We start from the raw sequence: 19,342 nt of genomic DNA, 5'->3' as shown, positions 1-19,342 counted from the left end.
CGCTGGAGTCCTAGCTGTACGCGGACGACCGCTTCTTTTCTTGTCATTTAAACTAGAGACCTCACTGTATCTTTCTATGGTACGATACACAAATCTTAGAGAGAATTTTAAATTTTCAAGTAGCTTAAAAATTTTAGTCGGCGAGTGACCACAACGATATAGTGCAATTATTGCGGTACGGCTATCTTTAAGCGTCCACTCCATGTTGAAGAAAACAGAAAATTGCAAAATTATACTACTCAAATATTTAATAAGGATTCGAAATTCAAATGCAGAACGGTTTTTGTTTTATGAGTTCCAAATTTAAATTTTAAAGGCCAGTGACAGAACTTATGAGCCGACTAGGTATATAAGAGTAGTTAATACCACCATAACAATAATATCACAGTTTTCCAATTGTATAATTTTACCATATGAATTTAAATATGTGACTGGTATTCAAACTCTATATAATTTCAAATTTGTTTTCGAATTTCAAATTCTGATTCTATTTTATTTAGATTATGACAAAAAGTCAAATCGCACTATAGTCATCAACCGAATATTAAGCATAATGTCATTAAATTAGGGCTTATTTTACATTGAGACAATCCATAACTTTTTGCGGTAAGTTTAAAACTTTTTGTGAGTTAATAAGAAAGCAGAACAGCAGTATCACCTTCGCGTGTTATCGCCGATACCCGATGTATCTTTCTAAAATCCGAAGGTCATTCTGAGAGTTAACGGACTGTATGTCAGTTAAACAGCTCTAGTTATTATGAAACATTTCTTACTATCAGTTTGAGTGTCATTAATTAATTAACAAGAAGTTAAATACAATCCAATTAATTATAATTTCAACATTTTTTTTTATCACTTTGAGATTGGAATCTATAGATCAAATTTATAAATCCAAATAGGTAGATCTACAGATTTTTTCAAGACATCCATTTTAGTTTTCCTTTTTTTCTGAAACGTGTCTTTGTTTTCAAAACATTGATCAGTCTTTGCACGACATTGATCAATGTTTTGAAAACAAAACTTAAGAAAAGAGGAAAATATTGTACCTATACAATATAATAATTAGGATTTCTAAGAAGTTACTTTAACTAAACATACTTTATACTGAAAAACCTAGAAGCTGTACTTACCTCCAAACATGTCAGCAAACGGGTTGCCGAGCGACAGCAAGTCGTCCGAGGCTTTGCTGGCGGCGCTGGCGCCGTCCGCCGGCGTGGGGCCGAACAGATCCACGATGGACTGGTTTTGGTTGGCGGGCGGTGCGGACGAGAGGAACGGGTTGTTTGCCGCGTTCGTCGGTGACTGAACTTTGTTCTGAAAGGAATACGGCTGCTTTTTGAAGGTTTTTGTGGGTGTGAACCGTCACCGGAATGAAAACATGGACAAACGATTAAACAAATTACGGCCGAAAATGCATAGGTTTGACGTGTCAAGTCGATGCGATTTTTATGGAATTTGAAGTCATGAAACAGATCGGAAATGAGACCACCGAAGCAAAGGTGTGAGACCAATATACGTTTTTTCCTGCAAACTTAGAATTTCCCTTGAGAACACAGATCTAAATCGTATAGCGGGTAGACAGAAGCTCAAATGAATGAGGGATATATTATATATATGTATACTGGGTGGAAAAAGTTAATGGGCCCTGGAGGGAAAGTGCCCTAAAAAACCTTCAGATAGCTCATTTTACTTAAAGGAAACATTATTTTATTTTTAAACAGAAACAAAAAAAATTTATTTATTTTTTTAATTTTGCTTGTCTAAAAATATTCTTGAGTACTAAATATTCGATTTTATGGATATTTTGTACCTCAGACGAGTGTAAGATCTAATGTTTCTTGGAGAAATGTTTTTTGAACATTAACTGTATCGACTAGTAGAATAAAATAGCGAGTGTTTATTTTTTGGTATTTTTTGTCGGTTCGATTCCCGGTCGAGACAATCGAATTTCAAAACAACTTTGAATGCAGTTTTGTTTATTTTTTAAAATAAAAGAATGTTTCGTCTAAGTAAAATGAGATAACTTAAGGTTTTAGAACACTTTCCCTCCAGGGCCCATATTTTTTTCCACACTGTATAAAACGATATACAGTAGTGAGAGAGCATGTATAATATCATGGTAAACTAAATTAGTAGGTATTACATATACAAACGTTAGAAATGGAAATGAAAAGATATACTTGGTGATTTTACGAAAGCCACACAATAAACAAGTGTCTCATAGGGTCAATAGAATCGTGATGTTAAAACAATTCTAATTGAATATTGGGTTGACCGTTCCTTTGCAATACATATATCACGAATAAATTACACACGTAGAATATATACTTAGTCTGGTCGTAAGTTCTGTCACAAATATTTTTACAGATAAAAAGTTATAGGTACAGATCCCTTATTATTCATATATATGGGGTGAAAGCTTATTTAATGCTGAATGGCTTACAATATAATCTAACGTAATTTTCTGTCTCAGTTTCGCATAATTCTATATAATAATCGAAAAATGTTATAAAAAATTATGCAAAAAATATGCGGCCTCTTCATAGTGATTTTGATCCTTATTTATTTATTTTTCTGTTTTCCATGGTTGAATATTACATAAAACTAAAGCTGGGACTTTTACCTTTCTTTACATATATATTTTATATATGTGTATTTGACTGCCAAAATTGCAACTGTACATGTTGACATGTATACTGTACAGTTGCAATTTTGGCATTGTACATGAAAAGTACCCTAAGTTTGAAGGGTTATTAGCTTAAGTACAGACTTGTCGGAGAACTAAATTCTGGTGATAAAATAACGTTCTAATGAAGTAGGTTCATATAAATAAACAATTATACCTGTTTTATTAATGTGACACTGATTTTTACTTCTTTTTGTGAAGTATAATTTTACACAATGCAGCCGCGTATTCGCGTCTAACGACAATCCCAAAGTACAAATAAAGTCGCGATCTAAATTTTAGAATATTACGTACGTTTTAGAATTTTATTACGTTTTGATCAGTATAAAACAAGCTTTCAAATCATGGCTAACTTTTTATTTATTAAAAGCTTTGTATTACATTTATCAGTCTCACCTTTGTGACAGAACTTATGACCTAAGTGCCAGTTGCACCATCCGCACTTGAAAGACTGATCAACGTCACCCGGCGCGCTGCGGCGGTTTACTAGGAAACTTTCCATACAATACAATTTAGCGAACTCTTTAACGGTGACAAACAGTTTGGTGCAACCGACCCTAAGTAAATGGGCGTAAATTGCTGAAATACACACAATAACAAATCGTACATAAAACTAAGCGCAAGTAACATTTCACTCGACCCATAACCACAACTATGCCCATATCTTACTATAATGACGGAAATGTCTTCCTCGCCCGTCCATTCCTCCCCTTGTAATAAATTCACCTGAAATATATGCCCGTGAAAATACATGGTCGTTTTTGACAGGTTGTGTTGGTCATTTTTTGTTTTTGTGGTATCTTGTTTATTAGTAGGTGACTGATAATTAATCACCATGACAACTCTCACAATTTGACTGTCTAAATAATAAAATTTCTAACACGTGTTAGTTAGTGCATTTTTTGGGCTTTACGTATTTTACGGCAGATGCAGTGATGAAAAAATTGACGAGCAAAGTTGAAAGATGCCAACCCACATTCATAGGTTAATCGGGGGACACTACATTTCACAATAAGTTACTGTTTGAACTGTAAGCTAGCGCTGTAGTAACAGTCCAGTTTTACGAAAACGACAATGGTGACTGGTGAGGCTATTAACGTCGAATTAATAAATATAATCATTCTGGGAATACCTCAAGCACAGACATCACACATTTTATTCCATTTCAACATTGGCCATTGGCATTGTGTATAGGAAAATCTACACTACTATGAACTATGACTATAATAATATAGTAGTAACATTAAGTTCTTGGGTGATGACCGTATATTATATTAAACATTAATAAACATGGGATGGGTGTGACTGATACCTTGTCCTTTTGAAGTAGACAAAAACCTTATGGGTAAGGAAAAATGACATACTGTGAAACGTGCTAGTTATTTATGACTCCTCTTCTCTGATATGGTGATATAATCTCGAATATTTTCATAGTAGATAGTCGGTACTAGATTTGATCCTACTCGTATAAACGGTGACTTGACTATGCCTAATTCCTATTACTGACCTTTACAGCGGTTCATGCCGTTCATAGCGGACTCCTACACAGCCTGCGCCAACTAGGTCAGCAGGTCGCTTATGAAAAGGCCAGTACCATTCGAAAACTTGTCGAGTCGTGAAGAGACTGTAATCATAATGATGCTGACGTTTTACTTTATTTTATGCTGTGCCGGCGCTGCTAAGGAACATGCTGAGACACGAAGGGGCCTAGATGATAGTGCTTCTAATAAAAACTTCGTCCTTTTGTTATCTTGTACCGGTTCATGGCAGTCTGTTTAGCTAGTGCCTGCTAAGCCCGTGAATCGGCATTTTCGAGGCCTAGAAGATATTGCTCCCACTACATTCCTTAGCTATCTTGTACTTATTCATAGTTTCTTTCTCAGACTTCGCCTGCAGGGCCAGCGGGTCGTGTCGTACCGTATAAAAGAGGCCAACGATGTTAAATGCCTTGTCGAGACCTAGAAGAAGTTGCTCCCACTACTAATTTAATTCTTACCTTGAACTGATTCATAGCCGGTTCGTCATCTGCCAGCGCCTGCTGTGCCAGCGAGTCGTCTCGTATGGTATAAAAGAGGCCAATGATGTTGAAGGCCTTGTCGAGGCCTAGAAGAAGTTGCTCCCACTACTAATTTAATTCCTTTGTTACCTTGAACTGATTCATAGCCGGTTCGTCCTCTGCCAGCGAGAGCCCTAACGCCTAGAGTCTAACGCCTTTGGTGGCCTTGTCGTGGGCTTTACAAACTTGATACCTGTGTTACCTTGTACTGATTTATGACGGCCTCCTCAGCTCGCGCTTGCTGGACAAGCAGGTCGAGGATGAAGAGTCCAACGCCGTTAGATGCCTTGTCGAGGGCTGTATAATTCAATTGATTCCTTTATTACCTTGTATTGATTCATTGCGGCTTCTTCTTCAGCCAACGCTTGCTGGGCAAGCGGGTCGTCTATGAAGAGGCCGGCGCCGTTTGATGCCTTGTCGAGTCGCGACGAGGCCGCTACGTTGCCGAACGATGAGGACGTGGATGATAGCGCTCCCATAACGGAGGCCACGTTCTTTTGGGCACTTGAAAATAAAACAAAATGTTCAGAAGCCTGGTTTAAAGATAGTATTAAGTGAATTTGTAGATATATGAGAACAGGCTATTATATGTCCGATTTTAATATTATGGCAATTGTCTATGCGTGACGAGGGAACTAAAAGCTATAATCGCTCTAACGTAATAACGATTTAGCAAAATATGAGCACTAGTGGGCACAAAACTTTCCTGTCCCGACATAGTACTAGTTTTGGCACCCCATTAGTTTTACACACCCTTTAATATTACTTTGATTTAGTTAAAACCTTTGTACCTGGCGGTCTGCGTGGGAGTGTTGGCGGCGGAGCCCTTCTTGCCTTCCAGTGTGTTTAAATGTCCTTCGAGCGCGTCTAACAAGCTGCTCGGCGCTTTCGTGAGATCCGGAATGTCACCCTTGTCTATGCCCACGTTCTCTGCCACCTGCAAATAATGTCATAAATATAAGTTTTGAAGTAAAACTCGATACCTAAGTTGATTGAGTTACTTGTAAGAGAAGAAGATAACATATGACGTGAAGAGAAAGTGAGACCCGAATAGTGCACACTGTACCTTAAGGAACTCTCCGACCCTATCCATTCTGATGAGGAACTTCTTATAGAGATCGAGAGCGTCGCGGCAGTTTTTCTTGTTCATGTCGAAGTATTTCTCCAGTAAGTTGATGATGCCATCGTTGTAGCATGCGAACAATCTGTAATAGAAAAAAAAACAATAACCAAAAATAGCCCGACTTCAGAAAACAGTCTAACATACTGTCATTTCATGGTCTTCATCGGCAATAACACTTCACCAAACGGCCTGCAGCACTGGCAGCGTTACCTGATGAGATCTCTGAAGAGCAGCATGAAGCACATGTTGATGACCCCGTTGGTGAGGTCGTTGGCGTTGCAGGCGAACTCCAGCAGCGTGTCCAGCTGTGCCTGCAGCACTGGCAGCGTTACCTGATGAGATCTCTGAAGAGTTTGAAGGGCAGCATGAAGCACATGTTGATTGTTGATGACCCCGTTGGTGAGGTCGTTGGGGTTGCAGTCGAACTCCAGCAGCGCGTCCAACTGTGCCTGCAGCACTGGCAACGTCACCTGATGAGATCTCTGAAGAGCAGCATGAAGCACATGTTGATGACCCCATTGGTGAGGTCGTTGGCATTCCAGTCGATCTCCAGCAGCGCGCCCAACTGTGCCTGCAGCACTGGCAACGTTACCTGATGAGATCTCTGAAGAGCAGCATGAAGCACATGTTGATGACCCTGTTGGTGAGGTCGTTGACGTTGCAGTCGAACTCTAGCAGCGCGTCCAGCTGTGCCTGCAGGACTGGCACCGTTACCTGATGAGATCTCTGAAGAGCAGCATGAAGCACATGTTGATGACCCCGTTGGTGAGATCGTTGGCGTTGCAGTCGAACTCCAGCAGCGCGTCCAGCTGTGCCTGCAGGACTGGCAACGTTTTTAGCAGCTTCTCCGCGTTCATCATACGGAGAGAGCCTTCCTCCTTCCTAGAACGTTCAAATTTGTATGTCTTAAAATGTTTGTATAATAACTTAGGAACTACTTCCTACTATCTTGTACTATATGTACTATGATCGTGATAAACTATTAACCCTTAAATGCATAGTGATGGAAGCAGCCTACACAACAAAAACATCTAATTTTATACATAATTAGATAAAATGTATTTGTTCCTATATATTATTTCAATAGTAAAACTAATCCGTTTTCGGATTTTTTATTAAAATTTACGCAGTATTTTAATTTATAAAAAATATATTAGTTTTAAGGCGAAATGTCGGAAAACTTGGAAAAATCCAGAAGTTGATGATTTTTAATAGAGTTAGACCAAGAAAAGTCTGCAGCGATTTTAATAACACACGCAGTGCAAGTGTAATTTAAACGTTATAATTTCATAGAAGTTTGACGATTAAAATAACACGTGCACTGCGTATGCTGTCAAAATCTCTGCAGACTTTTCTTGATCTTGGTTTTCTTGGTCTTGGGTTTTCTGGCTCTATGTGATTTTGAACATTTTTTTCGGAACATTACAAATAGTGGACCTTTCTGATGGCAGTAATTTTTTTATATCTCTTACTGAAAATGATATATTTACATAAATATGATTTAGCCTATGCAACTTCTAACACTGATTATAAACTGTTGATACGATCACGTTTGTCCTTAAAAAAAACCGGCCAAGTGAGAGTCGGACACAGTTTCAAGGGTTCCGTACATCGCACAATTTTTAACAATGTTTTTTTTACGTGAAACGTCTTGAAATACCCGAATGGGTGCGATCAAAAACCATATGTAACGAAAAGTGTTATGGCGCGGGGGCTCATATCTGCAACTATAATAGCTATACCTACGTATGCATAGTTTTTATATCGATGTTATATGTATACCTGCCGTGCAACATGCTCAGTGAAAGGGAGTTCGAGGTCTTCCTGGGTGACCAGAAGAGTAGGAAGAGGAAATTGAACAATGGGCTTTCCTCAGGGATCTGTACTGCCACCGCAGTTGTTCAACCTTTATATCCACGATCTGCCACAAACCACAGCCAGAAAGTTCATTTATGCGGACGATATTGCCCTGGTAGCCCAGAGCCGTGCATTTGGGGAAGGCGAGAGCTAGCTTACTGCGGATTTGAAGAACTTGGAAGCGTATTTTCGAGAGTGGAGACTCATACCGAGCGCCAGAAAAACAGAAGTGTCCTGCTTTCACCTAAACAACCACCTTGCTAAACACGAGCCAACTGTCACTTTGGGTGGTAAAAAGGTACCATACAATCCTTTCCCAACAATACCTTGGCATTACTTTAGTCAGAACCCTAAGCTACAAAGAACACCTTACCAAGCTCTCGCCTAAAATATCGACCCGAAACAACATACTGCACAAGTTGTGTGGCACCTCATGGGGAGCATCTGCGGACTCTCCGTTCAACGGCTCTGGGACTCGTCTATCCCACTGCAGAGTACTGTGCTCCAATTTGGCTACAAAGTGCACACACGCAATTCCCAAAGTCACGTAAGTCTAATCTAAGCTCAATGTCACCATGAGATTTATTACTGGGACAGTGAAATCTACACCTTGCCAATGGCTTCCTACGCTCAGTCGAATCCCACCTTCATATTTGAGAAGGAAACAGGCGCTGCTAAGAGAGAGTAACAAAATCAGAGCATGTCTTTCTCTTCCAATGCATCACGAGTTTACCAACCCGCCTATGGCGAGACTTAAGTCCCGTCGCCCGGCATACGCAGCCGCTGCAACACTCACACAAAGTTCCTTAGACGTACAGCAACACTGGAAACAAGAATGTATGAAGCAAGCTGACGGTACCCCGGCCGTGAATATCGACCCGACTATAATGAACAAGGGGACCGACCTTCCTAGGAAACTATGAAATTTATATGAATTTCATGTAAAAAAAAATTTTTTGTACAATAAAGTGATTTACTACTACTACTACTATTGTGGTGTCGCTTAAACCGCCTAAAAACCGGGCACGGACGATGCAACTTCTTCCGGCATAAGTGGGGTTGGAGTGACTCCGCGCTATGCGACTGCAGCATCGAGGATCAGACCATGGAGCACATCATCCAGCGGTGCCCACTCCGCGCATACTCGGGTAGCCCGGATGATCTACTAGACTTGACGCCCGATGTTGCGCAATGGTTGCAAAACTTGGATGTTGCCTTATAAAAAATACTGTACTTAATTTTGCCTATGTGACTGTGACTATATCGCTATACCATTAAATAAATAAATATCGATGTTTAGGAAAGAATCCAGTTCTTGACTTATATTGACCGGGATATAGACCGTGATTACCTTTTGTATTGTTCAGTCACCCGTGAACAAGATACATGTTAGGATGGTCCTTATATGGCAAAAAAAAATTTTTTTTCGATTTTTTAACGGGGCACCATTTCTTTTGATTATTTAACATTAAAATAGGTAAGAGTATTTTTTTCATAATTTTTGGACAATAATTAGAGGTCGCTACCGCAGCTTGAACTTTGTGAAATAAAATTAAACAAACGTATTACATGCAAAATCAGATTTATTGTAAAAAAAACTCTGAAGTGTTAAAGATTGCAGTTATAATCTCTAAAATGGACATCTGAATCAACTACACAATCAGGTATCCATAACACAACAACAACATAAATAACAAATTACGATAAAAGGGTGGATTTCTGGGCGTTGGGGTACTTTTTTCGGAATTGTTTTACTACTAAAAGCAAATACTGTTTTTGGTCTTCATTAGTTGTTAATAGCTTATTGTATTCCTCCATCAATGCCACTCCGCGTTCTGCGATGTCATTTACCACCCGCATGGATTGTACTATTTTTTTTGCCGCTTTAAAGTCTTCGTCACCTTCCCAATTTTCAACATCTTTGTTAAAAAACCGTGATGAAATGCCAAGTATTTGGAAGAACCTTAAAGAGTTACTTGTCACAAAGTCTTCAATATCTTTTTCCATGATATGTTTGGCGTCTAGGCTTATTCTTTTGGGACAATACTCCAGCCCTTCATTTTTTAGTGCCATCACCATTTTTTTCTTTACTTCAATCGGAAGCTTGTCGTCGAAAAATGCAAATGAAACAAGTTCTTCACTTAGGTACCATAAATGACCTAAAACCTTTTTCAAAGCAACGTTGGCCATCGCCAGATTAATATTTTTAAATGTTATGAGGTCTTTCAGCAGGTTCAAATCATTTCGTGGTGCACATTGCCCAGCAGGTGCTTCGAACCAATACTTCACGTATATGACGGCAGTAAAAGTACAAATATCTTTTACTGCTTTTTCTTCTCTTTTGGTCATTTTAAATTGATGCCGAAACATAAATAATTTGAAGCAGTACATCGCTTTTGCCATCCAACGAGCACGGTGAAGGCCTGCAGGCATTCTGAATGCGACTCCACTGTCGGGAATACCTCCCAAATAAATGATTGTGAGATTTAATAGCTCTCTGTAATCATCACGCGGTTGGTATTCACGCAATTGATCCTGTGCGAAAGAAATCATTCCTGAAGAGATATTTTCAACATATTTGGCAGACTCGGGATCAGAAATAACATTCTTGTAATCCTTAGGATTAATATGGGTCCAATTCTTTTTGAACCTTTTAAATAACAAAACTTCTGGGCCACTAGATGGACCAAGGGCTTGATTTGCGATGGCTTCTAACATAATTTCCATTATGTGATGGCGACAGGCGAGCCAAAGCATATCTTTCTCCATTTTTTGTTCTAAAATAACGCAGCATCCGTTTCGCAGTCCAGTGTTAACTGCCGTTGTGTCAAAGCATAAGCATTTAACTTTGTCACTTAATCCCCATGTCTGTACTGTTTCATGAACAGCAGAGGCACATGCTTCACCGGTTCCGCGTTCAAGTTTAGGAACTGCCAACAGCTGATCTACTCCATGCCCAGACACTAATATTGGTAAGCGATCCACCGTTTCATGTCCTGTTATATCTTCAATAAGTTTACCATCCCAGTGTATTGTTAAGGGCAAATCGGGCTTAAATTCTTTTTTTAGACACTCTGCTATGACTTTACGATGCTTTATCCGCTGCCGGCGAATCGAAGAACGATTAATGTTGAACTTTTGAGGTTCTGTACAAGTTTTTTTTAAAACAGATGCTAAGACGATAGTGGCTTTCCTGTCAGTTAATTTAGCGGCATCAAGACTCGCCGCTACGTGGGGATCAATCAAAAGCTTTCTTCCTCGCTTTTGTGGTGGCGGTGTTGGAAGTGTTGAGGGCCCTGCTTCGTCGTTCATGTCAGGTGTTGGCGTGGGATTTTCACTGCTAGATGTAGATGAAAAGTTATGTATTCCTCGCAGAGCATGAATTTTTTGTTCTTCGCGTTTGCGGCGTTTTTTTAGGTTTGCTTCTTTCTTTAAATTTTGAGCCTCTTTCTGTAAACTTTTTTTGTCCACTGTAGTCATAATGCCTGCCCGATTAACGCGTTGTTGCAGTAAGAATTGTTTATCTTCTTCGATAGTCATCATATCTAAGGCTTTCGCGTGCGCAATGTCGAATAATTGTTCTATTTGGTTTAGCCATTCTTGTTCTTTTTTTTCTGTTACAGCGGAGCGTTTTGAAGCATTTTCTTTATTTTTTTTAAGTTTCTGCCACTCTTTAAAGTGGTATTCAATTTTGGCTATTACATGTTTCTTTAATCTTGTTGGTATTGCAGCTTTTTCCCATATGGTCAAGACGGAATGGGCGGTCGCCGTCGCAGACTCTCTTATAGTTTTTTTTTCATCGGTTTTAAAGTGAAAAAACAAACTTAGCACTTCACGTATTGACGGCAATTTTGTTTGCTTCAAACTTGGTGTTAACTGGCCTATAAGCCAGATGTTAGTTGTATTTCGCGTTGAGACGCGTATTCCACTGCTTGTAGACGCCATTACAATACTTCACAACGATACGCTTGAGGATTACGTGCAGACTCTCACAATAACGAAAATGGACTGAAGATCGTCCCACGCGGTCGCATCGCGGGGGTGTGAGAGGGGGGTGGAGGACGCGTCAGTGCATCGCTAGTAGGCAACGGCACTTGATTTCATTTAACAAGTCAAAATTTTATAACAAAAACGCACGAATAAATAGTTGGCTCGATTCATAAAATTGTTATATTTTTTTACATTTTTTAAAACTTTGACCTTCGGTAGCGACCTCTAAAACTAAATAAAAAAAATTAAAAAAAATTGTGTGGAAATAACTCATGCTAAATAACAATTTAAAGAGGTGCCCCATTCACTTTTCAGAAATCGAGAAATAAGGACCACCCTAAATTACATGTATTAACTGCGTCGAAATATCGGGAGCTCAAAAACAATACAAAAGGTAATCACGGTCTATATCCCGGTCAATATAAGTCTAGTGAGTCCCGTCTGGCTGAGACGGGTTCCATTAGGCCCTAATGATTAGGGGCCTATAAGGGTTCCATTTTCTCCTTTTAAGGCAGGGATCGGATACCGGTATTTTATGTATGGCAACGAAATAGTAGATTGTGTCACAAGGGAGCAAAATGACATATTTACGGCGAGGGCGCACAATTGAATCCTAAACGAAGCGAAGGATTCTATAATAGAATCCTGAGCGTAGCGAGGGATTCTAACATAGAATCCTGAGCGTAGTGAGGGATTCAAGTGTTAACGCCCAAGGTGAAAATAGTTTTGCTACCATGTGACACATACTGCTTTTCACATCACCTATGAGGAAATTACATACATATATTAGGTTTCAAAACATTATTATTTTAAGCAAATAAATATAAATAATAAATAAAATTCTTTATTTAAGACCATCGGGGATCATTGGGTTAGTAATTACCTTAAATTTAAATAATCTTATCTAAGTGTTAGAACTATATACATAACTATCCTTAATAACTATAACTATACATTTATTTATTTATTTATTACTGCGTGCGTGTATCAAGCAGCAGTTATTCAGATACAGGCAATCAATTCTGTCTGCTAACATTCTCAGAATGCTGTTGGAGCTGGCCCTCACTCTGCGCACAAGGGATGTAGCTCGCTTGCGCATGGTGGTGTAGAAGCAGTCTACTCGCGCCTCCGCGAACATCCCCGATGCACTACAGAATTTGGGCAGCCCCATCAGCACTCTGAAAGCGTTATATTGAAGCAAAGATCGATACGGACAAAGTGCCAAAAATATGTATATTGTCCGTATCGATATTTTCAGCTCATAATTATGTACCTAATATCTTTTCAGACAGCAGCAAACACCTAAAATGATACAATGAAAATCAAGTACATTATTTTTGTAGATTTTTCTGATTCTGATAACAAATTAGCTCTTACCCCTTTGAACCAAATCTTCGGACAAACACTATGAAGACTGATATCACTTATATTCATTATTATAAAGTTATTGATTTAAACTAAGTATTTACAAATTTATACTCAATACAGAACCGCATAATTATGCTTTGTGAAATATTTGTAGAAAACTTTTTAAATATAAACTTTTTAAATTGCATAGACAAGTATGGCTGCGTTTAAGGAGACCTAACATGTCGAAATAAAAATTAAATTATTAAACTAATGTTTTTTTACGTTTCTTTGTAAATATTACGCTAATTAATTAATTTACTTAATTTAAATATGCTATTAATTAATTTAAAATACGCTAATTACATTTATTGTTTACAATTACAACAAAATTAATTTAAGTTAGAAAATTGTATGCACGTAATCGATTATAAAGAAATTGTAATCGATTATATGCATACTAATTTCATATGTCTTTGTGTCAATATTTCATACTGCCAACAAAATGTCCTTGAACAGAAAAGTGCCACTTTGATCCCTCCTAGCAGGGAAGAAAAGTTCCCTTTTCGAATAGGTGATGTGAAAAGGGTATTTTATCGTTCTTTGTTAATTATTTCATTTCTAATTGGGCAATCTAATAATACGAAGTCGTGACCTAAAAACACAACCGAGTCCTACATTTCGAGTATAAAATAGTTCGAAAAATATGGCTATTTCGAAGTTTTAGTAAAAAACCGGTTCCGATCCCTGTTTTAAGGTACGGGACCCTAAAAAGTGCGAAATTATGAAGTAGTGATGGTAAATTGGTCTTGAGAAGTAATAATTTATTACTTACCCCCTTTTGACTTTGCAGAAGTCAAAAGCGACCGTCCGGTAAGACAGAGCCTTCTCATTCATGTACTTGGCATACCGCCGGATGAATGGCGACATGTCATAGCCTGCATAAAAAATAACATCTTTATTAAAATCAACCCAACAAGTAATAATTACTCTACATTCAAAGCACATATCTGCGTGACGACGTGACAAGGCAAACATATATTATAATATGATAGTTACATGCATAGGTAATATAGAAGGCGCTGTATTTGAATATAATTCATACCTACTCGTACAGTGCCTTTTAGTTTGATTTTCGTAAAAGTTGGTCATATTTTGAACTAAGTGCAAACGTGATTTTTCTTTTCTATATAGTCTTATACTGGTCACTTATCGCTAGTTTGTGACTGGCAATGGCTTTTATACTTTTGATATTCCACCAAACTGAATAAGGTTAATTAATTAAAAACACACCTCCATTAATTAAAAACAGACATTTTAAATACTACGATTATGTAGATACAATCAATAGTACAAAAACCACGTGTGAAACACAAATTAGTAGTAACTAACGTGTATCATATTGTGCACTCTGCGTATATATGACGTATAAAAATAAACAAAGTCATTGCCAATTTACGTGCTTTACAATATTTTATTGGAAGCTGTCCATGTAAATTTACGTTGGTGTAAGATTTTGTTGTTTTGATAGTAAACAAATCAGTATTTTATCAATTCTAGAGGAGATTTAGTATTGGCTATTGATACTATAGCCTGAAAGCTGCAATGACTTAGCTATCTTTAATTAGAACAGTTTGTTACATACATCATAGATATGGTAAATATTTAACACGAAAATAATAAACGGATAACGCATAAACAAATGAAAAACATATATAAAAGGTAATATGTGCGATCAAACTCAGTGCAATGTGCATCAATTTAAGTGCAATAACAAGGTGATATAGGTACAGCTTGATGAGTGCAAAACAAGGTTAATCAAATAATATACTTGTGCCAATGGGACTCTATCAATACCAATAACTCATACGTATTGCGATGATGCCGTTAAACTATCTTTTATTGCTATTTAATGATCATTAAAGTGTATCTTCAAATTTGCTATGTATACACACATATTGATAAAGTTATTCTTAATTAGATGAGTTAATATAATTTTTCACCTCAGCAGCTCGAACAAGCCTACTTTCGTCACTCCCTGGAGTGAGGAAAGTGCGACTTTCCTCACTCCAGGGAGTGAAACAAAGTAGCTTTTTAATTTAGTGAAGGCCATGAACTGCCACTTCATACTTCTATTACAAATTCGTTTTTTTTTTACTCTATTATTCTGTGTAATTCGAAATAAATTTTAACCTTTAATATGTTCTCACAACTGAGGTGAAAAATTATATGTGCAACACGAGAGCAAAGTTTTTTACATCTCGTGTTTTTGAGTCCCTCGCTACGCTGAAGATTCTAACTTAGAATCACTTGCTTCGCTTGTGATTCAATTATAGAATATTTCGCTTACTCGGGACTCAAAATCAACACTCGAAAGAAAAACCAACTTTCCTCTCTTGTTGCACAAATAACTATTTACTCTTATTAACTTAAAAATGCGTGTTTTATTAAAATTACAACTGTAAAAAAAAAACAACAAAAAATGATCATAGCTGTTCAATTAAGCGTTCAAGTAAAAAGTAAAATCAAGTTAAAAGCGTGAATCCAAAGCTACGTCATACTATACGATGATTGATATTTATAACAACAAACAAAAAAAGTAACCCAATTGATCGGTATCAGTCTTTCTTGTGATGCCGTAACCAAGATAAACAGCAAAAACATACATGCCTACAAAAAAATACAAAGTGAGCGTTTACTAGGTTGTCACAAGGATTTTTAATAATTCTCAGGCATATGCAGGATTCTCTTCTTTAACATTTATGAAATTGAAGGTGTTTATCATTTTATTATAATGATTGGATACCAATTAATTGCAAGGTTCAAGTACCATCGACTCTTTATTTTTTTCAATGTTTGTTTGAATAACAAACTTTCTTTGGTTTTTATTACTCTCCGGTAATTAATTAGGACTTTTAGTCAATTAACGAAAACAATAATTTGGTACTTTTATTCGTGGAGCGTTTTTTCGGTGCAAAAATAAGCAGACTCCCCAAGCGATCTCTACTCACACAGCTCACACTACTGACAGACAAGGAAAGCAGACAGACACGAAAAGCGACCATCCTGTAACTTACCGATCCGCGCACCGGCCGCGCCTTTCCATAAGCGATAGGAAAGTAAAAATATTCCGTTAAACACATGTGATAATGTACAGTATATCATCGTTAGAATAGAAGATACTATACCATAAAAAACTTTAAAACTAAAGAGATTTCGCCTAATGACGACATGAATGTATGGGAGAAACAAATGTACCTATTGCTTAAAAATACAGTCAATCCCCGATTCAGTAGGTTAAAAACAGATACCTACTAAGAAATAAACGTTTTGTGTTGACTAAACTTCTAGTGAATAATATATGTTCACTAAGTAAGAATACTTAGTTTCTTAATAAATTTAATATACTCAGACCTAATTATAGCTCGTTTACCTACTGCAGTAAGACTGCAGTTCACTAAAGGCTTTACCAAACACACGGCGTGACGCAGCGCCGCGTCCGCGCCGCATGGACGCAAGGGGCCGGCGGGACGCAGTCTGTTTGACGTCGCTAACCTGTTAGCATGGGCGGCGGTCGCGCCGCGCGACCGCGGCGCTGCGTCGCGCCTTGTGTTTGGCCAAGCCTTTAATTGACAGTGACGGGGCGTCCACAGACCTATTCCAACAGGCCTATTTTTAAAACAATCAAATCTTTCAGCTTACAAAAGTCCTGTAAGAGGACTCAATATTAGTCATAACCAAATAAGATACTTGACAAATTGACAAACGGATAGGTATGTTTGATGCCCGCAACTACTGCACTGTAGAACTGTACGTTTCAGCAAAGGTATTATTTTATTTTTCAATTACTTACTAAATTAATTTGATACTTGCAGAAATAATGGAAACTATATTAGGAACTTACTCGTATTGTATGCGATTTAACATGAAAGGTACTGTATTTTCGTTATTATATTTATTGCTTGCATAGCTAATAGTAATATGTTTATATACTCATCTTGACATGCTAATCACAATTAAGGACAAGATAGCGAATTTTTGAATAATCACATTCCTTTACATATATATAATCATTGGTAAGGCGGCCGTGCATGTGTATGACAATTTACAGTAGATATTCCAGCTTGGTTTAAAGCTACATTTACAATTCATTCGGTACCTCTGTAACTGTTGGAAGTACTTAAAATTCGTGGCTTAAAATATACAATATGCTGTAAATGTAATATTATGCAAATAAAATGACATTCATAAATATTGTCGAAAAACAAGTAGGTATCTGTACACTGTTCCACTGTTACAGATCCAAGTTATCACGTTAGAAATACCAATGTATTAAATAAAGGTTGTTATGACTACAATATCCAAGGATATCGAATAATGAAGCCATTTGCTGGTAATGTGAAACCTAAACTGCATTATCAATTAACCAGGTTTATCAGCAACTGCCCATTTTTATTGCAACAGATGGATTTAATCTAGCGAAGTCGATGTTTAATTAAATACACCGTTAAAGTGTACAAAAATAAAATTAATTATGAATATAAGATGAGTATTATGAAAACAAGTTTAAAATAAAATTGAAAGACAATATTAATGAAATCATATGTTTCCTAATTAGGTTTTTGCGTGCGATTATGAGAAGACTAGCTTTTGCCCGCGACTTCGTCTGCGTACCATTAGTATTTAAGGGTAGCTTCTTTTTTTATCCAATCTGCTTTTTATTGATTCCCTACACCAACTTCCTTATATCCTTATTTGAGAGACAATTCTAACTTCTAACGCCTTGATAAAATGTAAAGGCAACGATTCAATTTGAGCATAATAGTTGCATCATTGTTACGCGATGCATTAATTTTCTCACTTTCGGGGTGGAAATGAGATAATTTTAACCCTCTTAAGGGATGATTTCCGGGAAAAAAACTATCCCCGGGACTCAAACTAACTCTATGTCAAATTTCAACTGAATCGGTTCAGCGGTTTAAGCGTAAAGAGGTAGGTAACACACAGACAGACACACTTTCGCATTTATAATATTAAAGTATGGATTAAGCCAGGGTGTTTGCTCAGTTTAGCAGGCCTAACATGATCGAACTATGAGATATAGTTATCCTAATAATACGAATCAAATACTAACGAACACTTCCAGCTACGAACGCGCTGTTTACAATGGGTGTCAAAAAGAATCATGAACTATGCGAGGTTAGATCGAGTCAACGAACTTGAGGTCAGCATCCTTGCATTCCTTGCAGGTATCATGGATCTATGACTCGAGGAATATGTACCGATAATTGAGCTCTGGTCAATTAAGTTAGCGAGATGACGTTGCGGTATCAGTGTGATACAATCTCTGTGTTTAATGTTTTATTATATACCAGCACTAAATAAACGTCACAACAGAAGAAGAAAAATGCCTTTTAATTTTAATATGGCAAACTTTTATGTGAAAAGCACTCAATGAGATCCTATTCGTTAAAGCCTATACAAGATTAAACGTGCCTAACTATACATTTTTATCGTGTAGTGGAGAATTATACATATCACAACATAGCTCTTTACTGTAATAGACTTGTTGACTTTAACCTAAAAATAAAGGTTAACAGTTATTAGATGCGTTATTGAAATTCACAAACACAGTTGATGAGCATTTCTGGCTGTCAAATCACGTCTTTAACTTTTATATAACAGAGTTGGACTTTGCTGAAATATTTTTAAGGAAAATAGGGCCGGGGGTTTGTAATATGCTTTTAGATTACAATATTAATGGTGAGCCGGCCTAGTGGCGCCAGACGGACTAGACGATAAATTAAAACGAATGTTTGCGTACAAGTCCCCCTACGCTGCATACGCGATACGCGTCCGCGTAACAGGATTTCCCCGATTCCCCACGCGTAGCCAAGGGCTGTGAGAATGAGAAGGTAGACTAAAGGGTGAACACTATTAAATGGTCGCAGGTCGAACATGCTACAGAAGAAAAATAAAGATCCAAAGTGCTTAAAACTCTTTATATGACTAATTTTATATAACGTAATCAATAAAATAAAAAAATGGCTAATTTAACGACCGACGAGAAAATTCCCGAACTTTTGATGTGATTCATCGAACTTTGCACGGAATCATCGGTTAATAATTTTGTGCATTTTGAAAATCTGACAATAAAGTGGCAGGTTGACAAGTTTTTCGCAGTTTAGTTTTTTATATTAGCTCAATATTTTTCGATGGGGCGAAGTTCGGGGCAGTTTGGTGGGTTACTCTCCTTAGGCACTATACCTCGACTGAATTCGCC

The 19,342-nt window shown here is 37.5% G+C and overlaps 1 protein-coding gene and 1 long non-coding RNA gene across 12 annotated transcripts in view; both read right to left on the bottom strand.

Moving 5' to 3' along the window:
• The window catches only part of LOC134746667 (uncharacterized), a 184,424-nt gene that overhangs the window by 40,470 nt on the left and 124,612 nt on the right, over nucleotides 1–19,342 (bottom strand). The gene's annotated exons all lie outside the window — the stretch shown is intronic.
• LOC134745817 (phosphatidylinositol-binding clathrin assembly protein LAP) overlaps nucleotides 1–19,342 on the bottom strand; it is a 72,992-nt gene that overhangs the window by 13,910 nt on the left and 39,740 nt on the right. For 7 of the 11 annotated variants that reach the window (XM_063679935.1, XM_063679947.1, XM_063679952.1 and 4 more), the window contains exons 4-11: nucleotides 16,137–16,157; nucleotides 13,895–13,997; nucleotides 6,580–6,747; nucleotides 5,809–5,947; nucleotides 5,534–5,679; nucleotides 5,069–5,246; nucleotides 3,356–3,412; nucleotides 1,131–1,314 (exon numbers count right to left, since the gene is read on the bottom strand). In XM_063679935.1, coding sequence (XP_063536005.1) covers nucleotides 1,131–1,314; nucleotides 3,356–3,412; nucleotides 5,069–5,246; nucleotides 5,534–5,679; nucleotides 5,809–5,947; nucleotides 6,580–6,747; nucleotides 13,895–13,997; nucleotides 16,137–16,157 — 996 coding nt within the window. The remainder of the gene's footprint in view (nucleotides 1–1,130; nucleotides 1,315–3,355; nucleotides 3,413–5,068; nucleotides 5,247–5,533; nucleotides 5,680–5,808; nucleotides 5,948–6,579; nucleotides 6,748–13,894; nucleotides 13,998–16,136; nucleotides 16,158–19,342) is intronic. The other 4 variants (XM_063679928.1, XM_063679972.1, XM_063679922.1 and 1 more) reach the window with 3 other exon arrangements.

Source organism: Cydia strobilella, chromosome 1 (genome assembly GCF_947568885.1).
Source record: "Cydia strobilella chromosome 1, ilCydStro3.1, whole genome shotgun sequence".
Lineage (NCBI taxonomy): Eukaryota > Metazoa > Arthropoda > Insecta > Lepidoptera > Tortricidae > Cydia > Cydia strobilella.
The sequence above is the reverse complement of the archived record's forward strand: the minus strand, read 5'-3'. Positions and strand labels throughout refer to the sequence as shown.